Source organism: Fringilla coelebs, assembly GCF_963513975.1.
Source record: "Fringilla coelebs genome assembly, chromosome: 18".
In the NCBI taxonomy this organism is placed as follows: Eukaryota; Metazoa; Chordata; class Aves; order Passeriformes; family Fringillidae; genus Fringilla; species Fringilla coelebs.
In genome coordinates, this window is record NC_140044.1 from 4,898,568 (window position 1) to 4,915,098 (window position 16,531).

At 49.8% G+C, this 16,531-nt stretch overlaps 1 protein-coding gene across 2 annotated transcripts; it reads right to left on the reverse strand.

Annotated features, from left to right (window-relative positions):
* Positions 1-1,621: 1,621 nt before the first annotated feature.
* On the reverse strand, positions 1,622-16,205 carry GATA5 (GATA binding protein 5). Of its 2 annotated transcripts, none has more exons than XM_084217900.1 (8): positions 15,905-16,205; positions 14,795-14,848; positions 13,595-14,194; positions 11,349-11,515; positions 6,364-6,489; positions 5,442-5,529; positions 4,833-4,951; positions 1,622-2,462 (listed from the first exon to the last, which is right to left on the reverse strand). In XM_084217900.1, exons 3-8 carry the CDS (start codon positions 14,112-14,114, stop codon positions 2,316-2,318), a joined length of 1,167 nt encoding a protein of 388 aa, XP_084074026.1. In that variant the 5' UTR covers positions 14,115-14,194; positions 14,795-14,848; positions 15,905-16,205; the 3' UTR covers positions 1,622-2,315. The 2 variants fall into 2 exon arrangements, with proteins under 2 accessions (XP_084074026.1, XP_084074027.1); XM_084217901.1 differs by lacking the exon at positions 15,905-16,205 and adding an exon at positions 15,452-15,790.
* Positions 16,206-16,531: the final 326 nt, after the last annotated feature.

The following is a 16,531-nucleotide window of genomic DNA, read 5'->3' on the forward strand; positions in this document are numbered from 1 at the left end:
GACAGAAGCCTGCAGGAGTGGCTCCTGCCCTGGGAATGGGAGTGAAAGATTGGAAAACGCTGCCAAGAAGTGAAAAACCCACACTGTGGGTGATGTCACCAGCGAGGGCAGGGAGTGAGCAGGAAGGAAAAATTACACATGTCCCAGTTGTTTCACTTCTTGTCCCTCTGCCTCGTTTCGTCTGTCACCAGCCCCCGGCGCATCCTGACGCTCGCTCGACGGTTACCAACAGGCAATAAATAAAACCTCTGGAGCCACTGGTGTCAACATCTTGGCATTGTTTAGGTCTCCTTGTTTGCCTTTAAAATAACTCTCCTCCTCGGGGTCACGCAGATGAAAAAGCGAGGACCCCCTGCCATCATCCCTAGAAATCATCCTGCCATCATTGCTGCTGGGCTGCCTTCTTTTCCTGCCTGCAAAGTTTGGGGTTTGGGAGCTGCCTGGGAGCTCTGCTCATTACCCAGGGCTCTGCTGCCTCTTGCCAGCCTGAGCTGGGGTCACATCACTCAGGGCTGGATTTGGGATGGTGCACCCTGTGCTGCTGGCTTATCTGCTGCCTGGCTGTGCCTGGCTCTGCTGCAGATGTTGGCCGGCCAGAGAGTGGAAAAACAAACGGTGGAGATGTGGATCCGTGGTCAGAGCTGGCCCTGCAAACATGGTGTGCCACTGGTGTGCCTGGCACTGGAGGGAGGCCATTCCATGACAGCCTTTGCCCTGGCACTGGAGCTTGGCACCGTGCAGGCTGCTAATGAGGCTCTGGGGGCACAAGAAATCCTCCTCCAGAGACAGTTTTTGTCCGTGGGCTGTGATAAAAGGCTGGCTTGAACCCCCACCATGCCTGCAAAGACCAACCCCTGCAGGGCACCAGTGCTCCCCAGTGCCTGGAGCATCTCCTTTCCTCCAGCAAAGGTTGCATGGTGGAAAGCATCATCCTCCATCCCAGCTGAGTTGTGACTTGATGTCAGATTCACTCTCCCTGATCCTCCTTAGCCTGTTGTTTATAATAAAAATCAAGTGATCCATCTCTTCTGACAAGAGGAAGAGTTGCTCCAGGAAGCCCTGGACAGGTCAACTTCTATATAAAGGAACTATTACTTGACAGTTTCCTGGCCATAAATAGCTGTACAGCGAGGCTGGGGATTTTATTTAGAAATAACAAATAAAGTAGGCCATAAGTAACTTCATGACCTTGCTCCCCCCTCATTTCCCACCCGTGTCTCTCCTTCAGCAGGGTCTATTCCTCATCCCCAGGTTCCTTGGGACTTACAGGAGCCCCATTTCCCACTTCTGAGATGTTGCAGGAACATGCTGTTGCCAGCTTTTGGAAGTGTGGTTTTGCATCACTGAAGATTTTTTGCTACAGCTCAGCTCCAATATATTGTTTTTTACCTGACCTTCATTAAAATAATTAAAAAGCAATTTGCTCTGCATGGCTGAAAGCTGGGAATCTTTCACTCAAAACATCCCCAAAACTGGATTCAAACAATTACACCTCCAACACACCCCTTGTTTTTCAGTCCCTCAAGCCTGTTTCTTACATTTTGGACAACTAACTTCTGATTTTCTAATGCTCACACTTGGCAACATCAAAACCAATCAGGAAATACAGAAGAAAAACCCAGCATTTTAGTATTTGTTTATTATTGGGAGGTTTTGACCATTTTTGTCATGTCGTTTGCCTAAAATAATAATAAAAACCTCTTTGTTTGGAGCTGGAAAGGGAAGAGCAGCGTGTTTATTTCATGTATGACTCATCAGCTCAGTGTTGATACGCGAAACGCTTCAGAAGCTAACACTCTATAGAGATGATTGTTTTTAATATAAAACAGTAAATGTTTAAAACAACCATTCTTTTTTTTTTTCCTCTCTTTTCTTCCTGTTGTGGCCAATGAAACATAAGGCAGGCCACGTAGCTTACATTTAATAAAATTAAGTTATTCGGTGCCACGTTATTACAGTCTTTTATTGGAAAGTGGAATAAATTGCACACGGTGGAGTCATAGGAGGGAGAAATCACTGCGAATAAACAGATTCTGGGATGCATTTATTTGCTGGTTTCATCTCAGAGGAGGAAGGCTTTCCCCAGCAAATCGGAGGTCCCGGCCTTGGGGAAGGATGAGTTTTTGGGGACCTGGTGCCACAGTTGGGCCATCCCAGCCCCATCCAGCCGGCGTTTCCCATGGGCATCCTCCAAGAGAAGCCTGTCCCGCGGCCGTGCTGGGTGCTGCGCAGTCCGGGGCGCTGGGGCGGCGCGTCCCCCTGCCCGTCCCCGGCCACAAGCGTTGGTCCCGAGGCTGTCTGCGGGCTGGCGGTGCCTAGGCCAGCGCCAGGGCGCACCAGGAGTCCTGCCGGAGGGGCACGCTCAGCCCGGGCTGCGGGGCCATGCTGCCCGCAGAGAAGCTGTAGTCCTCGGGCTCGAACTTGAACTCGCCGGGCAGCGCCTCGTCCGACTGGCTCTGTGCCTGCGGAGGGGAGAGAGGGGTGAGCGGGGCGGGCATCAGCCACCGGCCGGGGCTCGCAGGGAGCGCTGGGGTGGGCTGGGAACAGCGCGGGTATGGTGTGTGGGCAGCCTCAAGGAGGGCAGAGAATGATGTGTCTGAGTCTGTTTTATCAGAAGGTTAAACATTATATTGTATTATGATGTACTGTATTGTATTGTATTGCATTGTATTGCATTGCATTGTATTGCATTGTATTGCATTGCATTGCATTGTATTGCATTGCATTGCATTGCATTGCATTGCATTGCATTGCATTGCATTGCATTGCATTGCATTGCATTGTATTGTAATATATTGTATTATATTGTATTATATTATATTATATTATATTATATTATATTATATTATATTATATTATATTATATTATATTATATTATATTATATTATATTATATTATATTATATTATATTATATTATATTATATTATATTATATTATATTATATTATATTATATTATATTATATTATATTATATTATATTATATTATATTATATTATATTATATTATATTATATTATATTATATTATATTATATTATATTATATTATATTATATTATATTATATTATATTATATTATATTATATTATATTATATTATTCTATTAAATTATATTATATTATATTATATTATATTATATTATATTATATTATATTATATTATATTATTCTATTAAATTATATTATATTATTATATTATATTATATTATATTATATTATATTATATTATATTATATTATATTATATTATATTATATTATTCTATTAAATTATATTGTATCATATCATATAATATTATTCTATATTCTATTCTACTATTCTATTATTCTATTCTATTCTGTTATTCTATATTATTTTTTATTCTATTCTATTATATTCTATTCTTCTATATGATATATGATATGATATTATATTATTCTATATTCTATTCTATTCTATTCTATTCTATTATTCTATATTCTTTTCTATTCTATCCTATTCTATTCTATTTTTCTATATTCTATTCTATTCTATTATTCTATATTCTTTTCTATTCTATTCTATTCTATTTTTCTATATTCTATTCTATCCTATTCTTCTATATTATTTTCTATTCTATTATTCTATTCTATTCTATTCTATTCTTCTATATTATTCTATATTATTCTATATTTTTCTATATTATTCTATATTATATTGTATTATTCTATATTATATTACACTATGTTATATTCCATCTAAACTGAATCTGCTCAGCACTCAACTGCACACAACTCATGACTGTCACCCGACAGTCCCGACTCACACACACACTTGGCCCTGATAGGCCAAGGAAACAAAACCCCATCACTTTGGGTAGACAATCTCCATATTGCATTCTGCTTTTGCACAAACACGGGCACAGCAAATGATAAGAATTGTTTCTCCTTTCTCTGAGGTTCAGAGAATGTGAAACCCAGAGATATTCTTGGGAAGGATTGTGCCTTGCTTTTCTCTGTGAAGAGAAATGTGGCTACAGGTGGGTTATCCCTGATGCTAAAATTCCCTTCAGAGCATCCAGAGCAGGGCAGGACAGACCCTGCAAGTAAAATGATAAAGAGGAGACATCCCAGGGCCTATCTGCATTTATTCATTGATTAAGTATGTCCAGTTTGGAGATCTTTAGGTGTGTGCATATTTTTTCAGAGCACAACACAAACCAGATTTCTTGGTTTCAAACAAAAACTTCACCCTATGTGGTGTGGCCAGTGCTGCACCAGTCCCTTGGGTGCTGGGGCTGAGCTTCCTATCCATACAGACATATCCAGCTCAGGGAGAGCTTAGACTCAGCACAGGGTTCAGCCCCAAAATTTTGATGTGTTGGTCGATTTAGAGCCTTTTTCTTCCTATATCAAGGTGAAATAGCAACCAGCCCCTAAGAAAAGCTGGGGACAGAAGGGGGGCTTCTGACAGATCACAGCTCTGAGGTCACTGAGCACCTCAGGGCTAAAAGGCACAGGTGACACATGCCCAGGGAGCCTTTTCTTGGGAGCTACAGAGGATTCCACCCTGGGCTGATCTCATCAACTCAGCAGTGTTGTGCTTTCACTGCAGGAGGTGGGAATTAACCTCAGCTCTGCACTGAAGCCACAGCAGAGCTTGGACACACCAGTTCTCCACTGCAGCATGGAAGATCCCACGGGAAGCCACAGGCTGGAGACCTTTCTCATCCACAGCATCCTGGGAGCTCACGCTCCCTGCTCTCCTCAGCAGGCTGGTGGCCACAGTGCAATGCATTAATTGCCCCAGGAGAGCAGCCAAGGAGGGGTGTGGGTCTCCCAGCCCAGCAGGAGGTGGCTCTGGCCCTGTCCCTTACCTGGGACACGATGGTTTGTCCGGGGTACTGTGAGGTTGTGCTGGGCTCTGACTTTAAAGTGACCGTGCTGTCTGAGGTGGTGATGGAAGAAGGGGAGTTCGTGGCTGAAGTCGTGGATCCTGGAAGACAATTGGGAGAGGGCAGTGGAGCAATGTAGGTGTAAATCTGCTTTAAAGAAATTTTTACTTTAACAGCGACCATGACATCTCAGAGCATGACTCCACTGTTTTCTTTCTAACACATCTGTGTCAGAAAACACTTTGTATTAGGCTGATGCTGATGGAGGAGGAGCAACCCTTTCCCAGTCTGGCAGTGTTTATTTCCTATTACTCAATTTAGCCCAAATCTGCTCACATGTGAGCACTGCTCACTGGAGCCAAGTGCCCACAGCCCAGAGGAACCTCACAAGAATATGACAACACCGAGATTTCCCACCAAGCATCTTCCTATCACACGAGGTCTGTGCAGAAATACAGACCCCAGATCTAAAGCAATCACCAAGGAAAAATTCTTATTATTTTCTAATTATCATAATCTCCTGCAGAAGAGGAAACATTGTGAAGTGAACTGTGCTCCAAGACCCCAGGATGGATCATAACAGTGCTGTACCTGTTGAGGCTTTGCCTTTGGTAATGTTTTTAGGCTTCCTTTTCCTCGTCTGGATGCTTTCTTTTTTCATGGCCAGAGGTCGTGGTACCTTGACATTCATAAAGTTTGGAATCATTAATATTGTATTTTATTCAGCTCCTTCCCACACGTGTTGCTCTCCTATTTCTGCGCTGTAGCTCATGCAAAGCGCCTAAAGTCCTTGTCCTTCACTAGGAGCTATTTTTCTCTGCATCAGGCCTTGGCTGGAAGATATATAAGGCTAACAGCTAAGGCTTTCCCACAAATTTTGTTTTTTCCTTTATTTCCTATTTTTCTTTTCCTGATTTATTAGTGACCTTTGCGACAGGGCCCCATTAATTACATTGACAGACTGAGAGAGAGGGAGTGGGCACGGGGTAAAGAGGCTTCAGACTTTTCGGAGGGATGGAGTCTCCTCCTGGGCTGGTGGACATGTCACCAACAGCTCCCATCCTCTATGGGTAAGTGTTATCACCCAGCCTCCATGTGGGCTCCTCAGCCTCCTCCACACATTCTTAACTGGGACATGGAAAAGAAACATGCTCCTTATCTCAGCCTGGGTTTGGGGTTGGAAGGGATCGTAATGATCATGTACTTCAGCTTCTCTGCCGTAGGCAGGGATACCTTCCACTACCCCAGGCTGCTCCCAGCCCCATCCAGCCTGGCCTTGGACACTTGCAGGGATGGAGCATCCACATCTCTGGGCAAGCTGAGAGCATTCCAGCATGCCCTCAGCCTCACCCTGGAGAACCCCCGCAGACTGAGCTTTAAACTGTTCAGGGAGATGCGACTGTGGCACAGCTCTGCTGGGTCCAGTCTACAGGCTTCCAGCTGATCTCCTAGCCCTGCTGGGCAGTGATCCCAGGGCCCAGAGGGTCCCTCCCGGGGTGGACAGGCTCCTCACCCCGTGGAGCTTCATGTACAAGCCGCAGGCGTTGCAGACGGGCTCGCCCTCGGCGTTCCTCCTCCACAGCGTGGTGTTGGTGGTGTGGCAGTTAGTGCAACAGAGGCCAGCACGTCTCGAGGAAGACTTCAAAACAAGCAGACAAACACGTGAGTGCACACACAGGATGATGGACTGGGAAGTTTCCCTTCATATCAGAATGAAATCTCCAAGTACACCATGTTCACGGAAAACGTGAAACGCGCAAGAGGCAAATTCAGATCAAAGAAATGACATTCAAATGAGATCACTCTAATTTGCAAGTGTTTGTTTGGTTTGGGTTTTTTAAACTTGTTTTTGCTTGGAGGTTTTGTTTTGGGTTTTTTTTGAGATTGATAAACCTGGAATATATCCTTGCAACTCATTTCACAAACTTCCAACAAATCTGCTGGAAGTGATCAGGACTCTGAGCATGGAGAACTTCCCTCCAGGCCATCCACTCAGAGGGAGAAAGAGTTGGAAAATGCCAGCTGGGCTTTAAACATATGAAGAAAACTCATGCTTTAAGTGAACTCTTCTGTTTTCCTGCACTCAGAACTACCACTAAAGTTAGAAACACCCAAATTAATCTCTGGGTTATGACAACTGGAATCAGTTGGCTGAACTGGGCAGAACCAAACTGAACTGGTCCATGATGAGACCAGGGAGGTTATTCCTCAAGTCTCACAGATAATCTGTTCTCTTACAGGCTGTAGAAACACCCTGCAGACGTATTTTGTGAGTACAGTGATTTCTGGCTCTTAAACCTTAATAATTCCAAATGGAGAAGGAAAATATTCTGGCAGAAGCAGCAAACTAATTTCTGACAACTTCCCTCCAAAGCCAATGGAAAATTCACATCTCTTTATACACACTTGTCAGCTCAATAGGCATTTCATTGGAGAGTCTTTTAACACAAGATATTGAAACTATTTGAATAAAAGTCCTCACTAAGTGTAAGATACCTCTGGCATAAGTAATAGCTCAGGCTCTCCACATTCAGGGGTCTAAATATGTTCTTCAGCCACCAGAAAAATAGTTTTGAATCCACTCAAAGGCAGACAAAAGGTGATGGAGGCAATAAAGAACTCCCTGTTTGTTTATTTTTCCATTATTGCTTGATATCCTGACTGAACAATATAACAAATGAGGTGGGAAGAGGAGGATTAAAAATTAAATGTTTTTACAAGGTTACCAGTCAAATAGAGATCAGCTTTGAATTCCAAGAGGCACAAGTGACATGACCTAGGTTGATTCACTTGTTGCTCAGCAAAGAGGTCTCAGCAACTATTTCCAAATAATGGCACCACTTTGGGAATTATTCAGCTTGCAAGAAATAACCAGGAAAAAATAACAATACACCAAAGCGTGAGCTGACAAGCCTGGCACAGAGGATGAGACAACAATCTTTGTCCCTGACATGGTGTCACAGCAAGATCCTGGGGCAGCTACACAGTGCTCTGTAGAGCCTTTCAGCTGCCAGGGCTGTGCTGCTCTTCCCTGCAGCCAGGAGGGACCTCGGCTCCCACGGGAGCAGAGGGAGGTGCTGAGCACCTGAAGGATGCAAGGATTCTAAAGTCCAACTCCTGCTGTGGGCACGGAGGGGAATTTGGAGCCACTCAGCCCTGGGATAACTGCCTGCTGCAATCTGTCCTCGCCTGCAGATGGGGAAAGACCAGGGCAAAGCCCTCTGGAAAGTCTCAAATTTTCCAGGCCACCACAGGTCCCTGTGAGGGAGTGACACACTCTCCCTGTCTCACAGAATGCTTGGTTGGCAGCTTGCAGATGAGGTGGCATTGGGACCTGTGCCTTTGGTGGCCCAAGGGCGATGCCAGCCCTGCCAGAGCCCTGCCCGCCCTGCCAGCACTGCGTCACAACCTGCTGGTGGCCTTCCTGCAGGGACAGTGACAAGTGCCCTCTATGCATCCTGAACGTCACCCTGCAGGCTGGCTCCTCCTCACGCAGCAAGGAGAGGAGAAACCAACCTACACCAGCAATATTGCAATTTAAACCTCAGAAACCCCATGAGAACGTGCCCCTCACAGAACCTGCCAGCTTAGCAAGAGACAGTCAAGGCTACCCCTGCTCACTGAAGGACAGGGTACAATACATTATTGCTGGTTTCCCAGCAATTCTCCTGAAAGAAAATGCATTTCTGCCTGCCTCCACCCCACTGCCTTTGTACCATTCTGACCTTGTTAGGAAGTTGTTGACTTCAACATTGTGCTCAGTGTTTATTTATACAAATGCACCATACACTCAAACAAAAACTCTTCACAGACCTGGCTTGACAGCCAAGTGCTGCTGATAAGCTCAAGGAATGGTGACTTGGTGCCTATTGAATTTACTGCGTGTGAGAGCTGCTTGGAGAGCCCAAAAAATTCAAAGCCAGCAGGGAAGATCCTTCTGAGGGAGACCAAGCTGTCAGGGACTTTGCTTCACCTCCTTTTCAAACATGAAAAAGAAACCACTGGGTTTCACAGGATAAAAAAAAGCACTGAACCCTCTGAGTTAATCAGTGCTTCTATGCTCCCATTTCCAACAGATTTGAGGGGACCTGTGGTTTGCAGGAAAAAAGTCAAGCAAAGTGTGCTGAGATATGTGGGCTCAACTCCTGGAAGTGGGGAACTCAGAGGGTCAGAGGCAAAGGCAGCAGCATCCTCTGAGATTGGCCTTTGTTACTACAGCTCTGGGCAAGCCTGCACCTTGGGGGATGAGGGAGCAGTAAAAAAAAAGAAAGAAAGAAAAAAAAAAAGAAACAAAAAATGAAGTAGAAACTACACAACTGCTGCTCTCCCCCTCCCATGCAGGAGCAGGCTGAGCTGCAGGACATCACTCCTGCGGTGCTATCTGGGCTGTGTTGTGTCCTCTTCTGGGGGACTTTGCTTTGTGAAAGCAGAAGTCAGGATAACTCCCAGAGCAGTGGCTACGTACAGAACAAAGGTCATAACGTAAAGGATGAAAGCGACCATTTTTTTCCCTGTGTCTGTATTTCACCTCACTGAGAAAATGGATTTCACTGTTACTACAGTCACTGCATTCACTGCTCTGCTCCCAGAGCTGGCATCCTCTTGCCCATCACCAGTAGATCCCTCTTCTTCCAAAAGGGCAGAACTTGATGCAACAAGACATTTCACATCCTCGGGAAAACCCAAGGTTGCAAAATGTTAGAATGGAAAGTCAAAATTGCAGCCTCTTCTCTAATCCATAAACCAAAATCCCCTCAAGTGTTTCAACCCTAGCAAAAAAAAAAAAAAAAACAACAAAAATTTGCTCCCCTGGACGAAAATCAGCTCTTTCATTTAAGCTTTATCATTGTTGCATTTATTGCCAAAATGATAAAAAAGTTTGGAAGTACTTTGGTAATTCCCAACAATATTTGCTCATCCCTGGGAAAAGGTCTTAATTCTGCAAACAAGTGTTTTCCATCAGAAAACTTTATTGAAATGTTTGTTGAAAAATGCCTGATGGGTGCTATAGATGAGGCTCAGGCAGGCAATGCACGGCCGTGTCTCTTCCCATGTGCTGAAATAAAATACGGAATAGCAGCAAGATGTCTCCAATTTCCTCAGGGAAAAGCTGCTCAAAAATCCCCTAGAAATTCATCCAGTGACACATTTGGATGCCAGTCTGAAATGCAGAGTTGGATTTGAACTGGTTTGCACCTCTCTGCATGCACGGGTCGTGTTTGCCCTGAAGAGTCAGCAGCGCAACTCTGAGATTTGCGCCACAGCAGCGACCGGGGGTTCAGATTTAATGTCACCAAATTTAAGGAGACAGGAGGGTTTTGAAGGGACAGGAAAATCCTGTTGGATAATCCTGAATTTTACACAAAATGCCTTGATTTTAATGTGATGAACAAAACAGGGGTGTTTTCTGTGGAGCTATTACTCATTTCATTTTGCAAATCCAGAGCTGCCTTTCCGAGGGTCAGAATCAGAATGAAACATCTTGCTCAATCTCAACTTTTTCTTTATTCCTGACCGATTTTCATACACAGGAACTTGCCACTTTTGGGTTATTGCTAATAATATGTTTTGCAATACCAAAAAATAACTGCAGGAATACACCCCTAGTGAAAGCCCAAGGAGCTCCCAGCTGTTCCCCAGAACTGTTCCAACAAACATCCTGTTTGTAATGACGGCGTCTGATGACAAGCTCTAAAACCAAAACTGTTACCACCAAATTTAAACATCCCAGAGCAACTCCGCAAAAAAATAAAAAAAGGATGTGCCTTTCCTCTCTCACCATGGGATCCCAATTGGAGGAAACCCAACATTACATTGACAGAGGGAATTAATGCTCTAACCAGCAGGGAAACTGGGAACTGCCAAACCCCAAGTTTTCCCCTTAGGCAGGAGGGTGAAGGCAATGGGGAGCAGGGCCCCATCCTGCTCCCATTGTGAGCAGCCACAAACCCACTGGGCCAGCTCAGGATCAGCCCTGCCTCCTGTGCAACTGCTCTGCCTAGACCGTGTCTGCCTGCATGGAGGACTAGGAAATAATAATAATAGTAGTAGTAGTAATAATAATAATAATAATAATAATAATAATAATAATAATAATAATAATAATAATAATAATAATAATAATAATAATAGTAAAGTATAAAGCCAAACATTCACTGCAGGGACGGAGCTAGAGGAAGCCTGCAGGGTCCCGACCACAGAGTGATTGTTCCTGCGGGCTCTGGTGCTGCCCTGGGACCTCTCCAGTCCCTTCAGCCCTGTCTCCACTGCCCACCACTTGTGCCAGGGCAGAAATCCCTCTGGCTTTACCCCATTTCCCCTGACCCCAGCCAGTTCTGTGCTGCAACACGGGTGTCCTGGCATTTAATCAATGCGAGCTCAAACAGAGCCCAACACAAGTACAGAGACCCCATCAGCCGCGGTGGCAGACCCCCAGCCCCTGCCCTCCAGCCAGCCCCGGGTGGAGCAGGGGATCCCGGCGGGGTCTCCCTCTCTTACCAGCCTTTTCTGCGGCTTGAGCGGCCGGTTGATGCCGTTCATTTTGTGGTAGAGCCCGCAGGCGTTGCACAGGTAGTGCCCGGTGCCGTCCTTCCTCCAGAGCGGGGTGGACATGGCTCCGCAGTTGACGCATTCGCGGCCGTCCCCGGGGAACTCCTCCAGGTACTCTGGAACGAACAGCCGCCGTGTCAGGGGCAGGAGCATCCCCAGCGCACGGGATGCCCCCGGGGATCCAGCGGGAAAAGGTCCCCAATCCTCTATGTCCCAATACTAGGGGAAATCCCAGTCCGGAGGAGGCTACCTCCACCCTAAAAGTGTGACCCAAATCCCCTTATTTCCTCCACACCTTAAACTTTTAATATTTTGTTCAAAGAGCCCCTATTCCCCCATCCCTTCCCCGAAAGAAGCCAAAGGGCTGAACGGGGCTGGGGTCTCCCTGGGATGGGGAGGCTCAGGGTCATCAGCGGGACAGTGCGATGTTATCCCGGGGTGCAAAAATAAATGGGAGACGGGGGAAAATGGGGCGATTTTCCTGATTTCCATCATAAAATACACCCAGCCTCTGGCCGGGGGGACGGCCCGGCCGGGGAAGGCTCTGAGCGGCCCGCCGAAAGATGCCGGGCTGGCACCCGCGGGCATCCCGGGCTCCCCAGGAGAGAATCACCGGCCGCCCGCGGCCCCAATTCCTGCTAGAGAGGCTCTTCCTCACTTTTTCGGGAAAAAAAGTCCAGGGAAGGAGCCGCAGAGCCCCGTCCGCGGTCCATCCCTGCCCCGAGCGCGGCTCAGCGGCAAGCGGGCAGCCCGGAGCGAAATCGGGACACCTCTCAATGGAGAGTCGGTCTTTTTGTTCCGACCACTTTTTACCCTCTTTTTAAAAAGATCTTATTCTTCTTGTTCTTTTCTTTAGATGAAAAATATATTTTAAATTATTTTAAAAAAAATCTTCGATTGGATTAATAATGATGCAATAGAAAGAAAAATGAAAAAGAGCAAAACTTTAAAAGGGAGGAAATGGAAAATAGAACTAACACGTAAAGAGAAAAGGTAAAAAAATATTGCAATAATTCACTGAATTAAAAAAAAAAGGGGGGGGGAAGAGAATAGTTTAGGCTACTTGAGAGAGTTTACACAATCCAAGAGCAAAAATAAACGGCAGAGAGGACGGCAGCCGCTATTCTGGATCCTAAAGCACCGAATTCAAAGTGCAGAAAAGATTTCTGAGGCATCACCTCCCTCAGCAGGACGATCTTTTCCCGCACAATGCACTGGATTTTCACAAAGAGAAAACCCTGGAAAGAAAACGCTGCCCAGCACCTCCGGCGTGGCAGGAAAAGCCGAGCCGGGGAGGGAGCTCGGTGGGGAGGGGGCCGCTGCCCTGCTCTAACTTTGTTCTTGGGGTGAAGATGAGATAATTCGGTTCACCGCAGTAAAGATGATAACGCGGCTGAGATCTTGAAGTGGCTTTTAAAGGACTTTGCAAACCACAGCCGGAGGAGGCTGGTGGAGTGCCCCGGGGTTATAAACCCCGAGCACGAAGAGTCCTGTTAAATCAAGCCCGAAACTTTATTTGCTCAGAGCTTGGTTTAAGGGGACTCTCGGCGCGGGTGCAAAGGAATTGAAGTTTATTGTTCAACGCCTGAGCGCCTTTCGGTGTCTCCCCAAAGGCCGCAGAGCAATGCAGCTGCGGACCTGTTTGGGCGAAGGCAAATGAGGAGACCGAGAGTCTGTTCAAATATAAACTAATTTACCACAATAAATTACTTAAAAGGGAGGGAGCTATAAATCTGCCCCGCTAATTTAAACACAAGGGTAAGTATTGAAGCACAGGCACAAAGTCGATATTGTGGGAAGGAGATATCGCGGGGGTGGTGGTGGGGTGGGGAGGGAAGGGGTTGAACGGCCTCTGCTTCTCTGTCCTGCGGGGGAATTGCTCTGCTTTGAAACGCGGTCTTTGCCCCCTCCCTTATCCCACCTCTGTCCGGGGTCAGCCGCACATATCCCATTCCCTGACCATCTCCCCATCCCTGGATAAAATCATCCTCTCCTCTTCCCTCGGGGATGCCAGCGGGACAGCTCATCCCGGGGCCGGGCCACCGACACGGAGAGGGGATGGGGTGTAGGATCGGGATGGGATATGGGATCGAGATGGGGTATGGGGTATGGGATTGGGATGGGGTATGGAATTGGGATTGGGATGGCTCCCACCCAGCGCCCCGAGACGTCGCTGAAGGGCGGCGGCGACCTACCGAAAGTGGACCTGCGGCCGGGCAAGGCCGCCTGCCTGGTCTGCAGGCTGTGCAGCACGCTGCTCTCAAAGTGTCCGGCCGTCCAGGAAGGCGGTATCTCGGGGGTCACGTAGGCGGGGTAGGGGCTGGAGTAGGACCCGTTAACGGAGCGCACCAAGGCGTTGCCGTACTGCTCCCGGCCCCCGCCGCCCAGCAGCAGGGGCCCCTGGTAGGCGCCGTCGCGGCCCGAGGGGCTGCTGCCCGGCGGGCTGTGCGAGTACGAGAAGCCCGACGGCGGGTGGGGGCTGCCCGCGTTGAAAGCCGCGGCCTCGCCGCCGCTCTGCCCCCAGCCCGGGGCGTTGCCGAGGTGGCTCTGGTGCGGCTCGCAGCCTTGCAGGTAGGGCAGCGTCTGCAGCACGGAGGGCACCCGGGTGGTGGGCACGTAGACGGGCGAGCCGGCCGACGAGTGGAGGAAGTTGCTGGAGTCGTGGGAATAAGCCGACTGGCCATGGTTGGGGGTGAGGGCCAGACCCTGATACATGTTCCGTCCTCGGCGGCGGCGGCTGCTCAGGGCCCGGCCGGCTGCGGCCCGGCGGTGCCGCGGGGCTCACTCAGAGGAACCTGGAGGGAGAACCGAGAGCAGCGCGCTGAGACCCCGCACACACCGGGCACCCGACGGCCCTTTCCCCGCCGAAAACGCCTCTTCCCTGCCTCAAGCGGGGGCTGAAATTTGTATTTTTTTTTCTTTGTTTTGTTTTTCTTTAAACTTTCCTCTGAGGCGCGGCGAGGAATAACCTCCTTCGAATGGGCAGCGACCCCTCCGGCACCTTCACCTTCCCCGCCGCCTGCCTGGACACCTCCGACGGGCCGGAAAAACACTCCAACAATTAATTTTTTTTTTTCCAATAGTATTTCCCTTCCCGACCTTTTTTTTTTTTTTCTCCCAAACCAGGGCCTGGAGCGCAGCTCGGGGCCTTGTTGGCGAGGACGCAGCCGGCTGCGGCCCCTCGGGTTCCCTGCGGGAGCGGGGTCCCGACGGATCTGGGCAGAGATCCAGGATCGGGAGCATCCCCGTTGTCCCCCAGCCACCAGCGCTGCCGCTTCCCTGTTAAAAAGCGCAGTAACCCTCGGGCAGGCCTCTCCGTGCGAACGGAGGGCTGCAGCCGCCGAACCCCTCAAGAGCATCCCGCCCTGGCCCGCTCCTCCCGCACAGGTACTCACATGGCAGCGTGCCGGGAGCGGAGCCGTGCATGGCCGTGGGGGCATGGAGCTGTGCTAAAACCATCCAGGGAAATCCCAGCAAAAAAGAGTAATAATTAAAAAAAAAAAAATGCAATGAAGTTCACGCGGTAGGCAGGAGAAAAAACACCAGACCAGCAGGACCCCCTGGAAGAGAGGGCCTGCCCTCCCCCGCTGTCCCCCCTGTCGCCTCCCCGTGTCCCGTGGGTGCGTCCCTGGCTGCGCCGGGCGGGGAAGTGGCGGCGGCGGCTCCGGCTCTGGCTCTTTACGGCGGCCCCGGTGCGGGCCGGCCCACGTGACGGCCGGCGGGGCAGCCCCGGTCCCGGCCGGGATTGGGCGCCTCCCGGCAGGGGGGGACGGGATAAGTCCCGGCGGCTCCGCTGCAGCGGGGGGGACGCGCCCGCAGCCTCCCCCTGGCGCGGGGCCGGGCGGAGCGGGGGCAGGATGCGGCCCCCAGAGCGCCCCGGGCCCGCCGGCCGCCCCCGCCGCGGGGCTGGAGGTGTCCGCCCGCCCCCGGGAGGGCTGGGGGGTGGCTCCCTCCTTTGCGGGCCCCGCTGCGGTTTTGGGGTTCGCTCCCACACCCCGTCTGGGGGTGATGCCCCCCCGCCCCGGGCCGCCTGGAGATGCTGGGGAACGCACCGAAAACTTCCCGGCGGGGATCTGCTAGCCGAGGATGAGAGCGGGGGGTTTTCTGCTCCGAGTGAGCGCTCCGGTTCTGTTTCGACATAAACCCCATCCTTACGGGGAAGGGGCGGCTCAGCCTGTCCCCGGCCCGCCCTGGCTCTCTCCAGCGGCCCACGGGCCCGCCGAGGATGCGGCGATGCTCGCAGCCCGCCCGTTCCGCGCCTCTGCCACGTTCGGAGAGCAGCTCCGGCCCCTCACCGTCCCGTCGGGGCTGCCCCGCTTCCCCGGGCTCTGCTGTTCCCCGGGGAAAGCAGCCGAAAGGAGGATCCTCCTCCCTGCAGCCCTCCGGCCGAGTCGCTCTGACCTGGCGACGGGGACAAAAAAGCTTCTCCCAGTTGTTCCCCGTCGGCGCGAGCCGGGAAGGGACTTCGGAGGGGAAGGAGCTCTTAGTCCCACCAGCCCGCTTACCCCGGGTAATTCAGCCGATTTAACTCTCCTCCGGTACCGGCCAGCGAGGAAATAATTCCATCGTTACCGGGATTTGTTCCCCGGAATTATCGCGCTTTTGCACAAAGTCGCCGTGCGTCTATCTCCTCCCCAGAGAAACGGGGGAAAACCCTCGGCGAATCTCGCCCGCCGCTCGCTCCATCCCCGGGCAGACAGAATTTTGTCACCCGCAGGCCTCTACCGGCTGGATCGGGCCCCGCTCGGCCCCGGGAGCGCTCCGGTAACGCGGCCGGCGCTGCCCGTCCGTGCGGTCCCGGCGCCCGGGGGAGCCCGTCCAGCCTCGCCTCCGCAGGGAGCAGGGCTGCGGGAAGGGTGGGAAATTTCAGCTCCAAAATAAACTGGAGCAGGAATGCCAGCTATTTCCCTCGGAATAATGCAAGGCAACTGGCTGGAGATGTATTTATTTGCTCGCGAAAGCGGCCGCTCACGACTCGCAGGGTATCCCTGAGTCCCTGTGCCCGCGGAGCAAAAGAAGAAAACAAAACCAAAACAACTAATTCCCCCCAAACAAACAAAGAAGAAACAAAACAGAATTTTTAAAAGGAGAAAAATAAGGGGGGGGGAAAGGGTGTTTTAATAAGTCAGAAA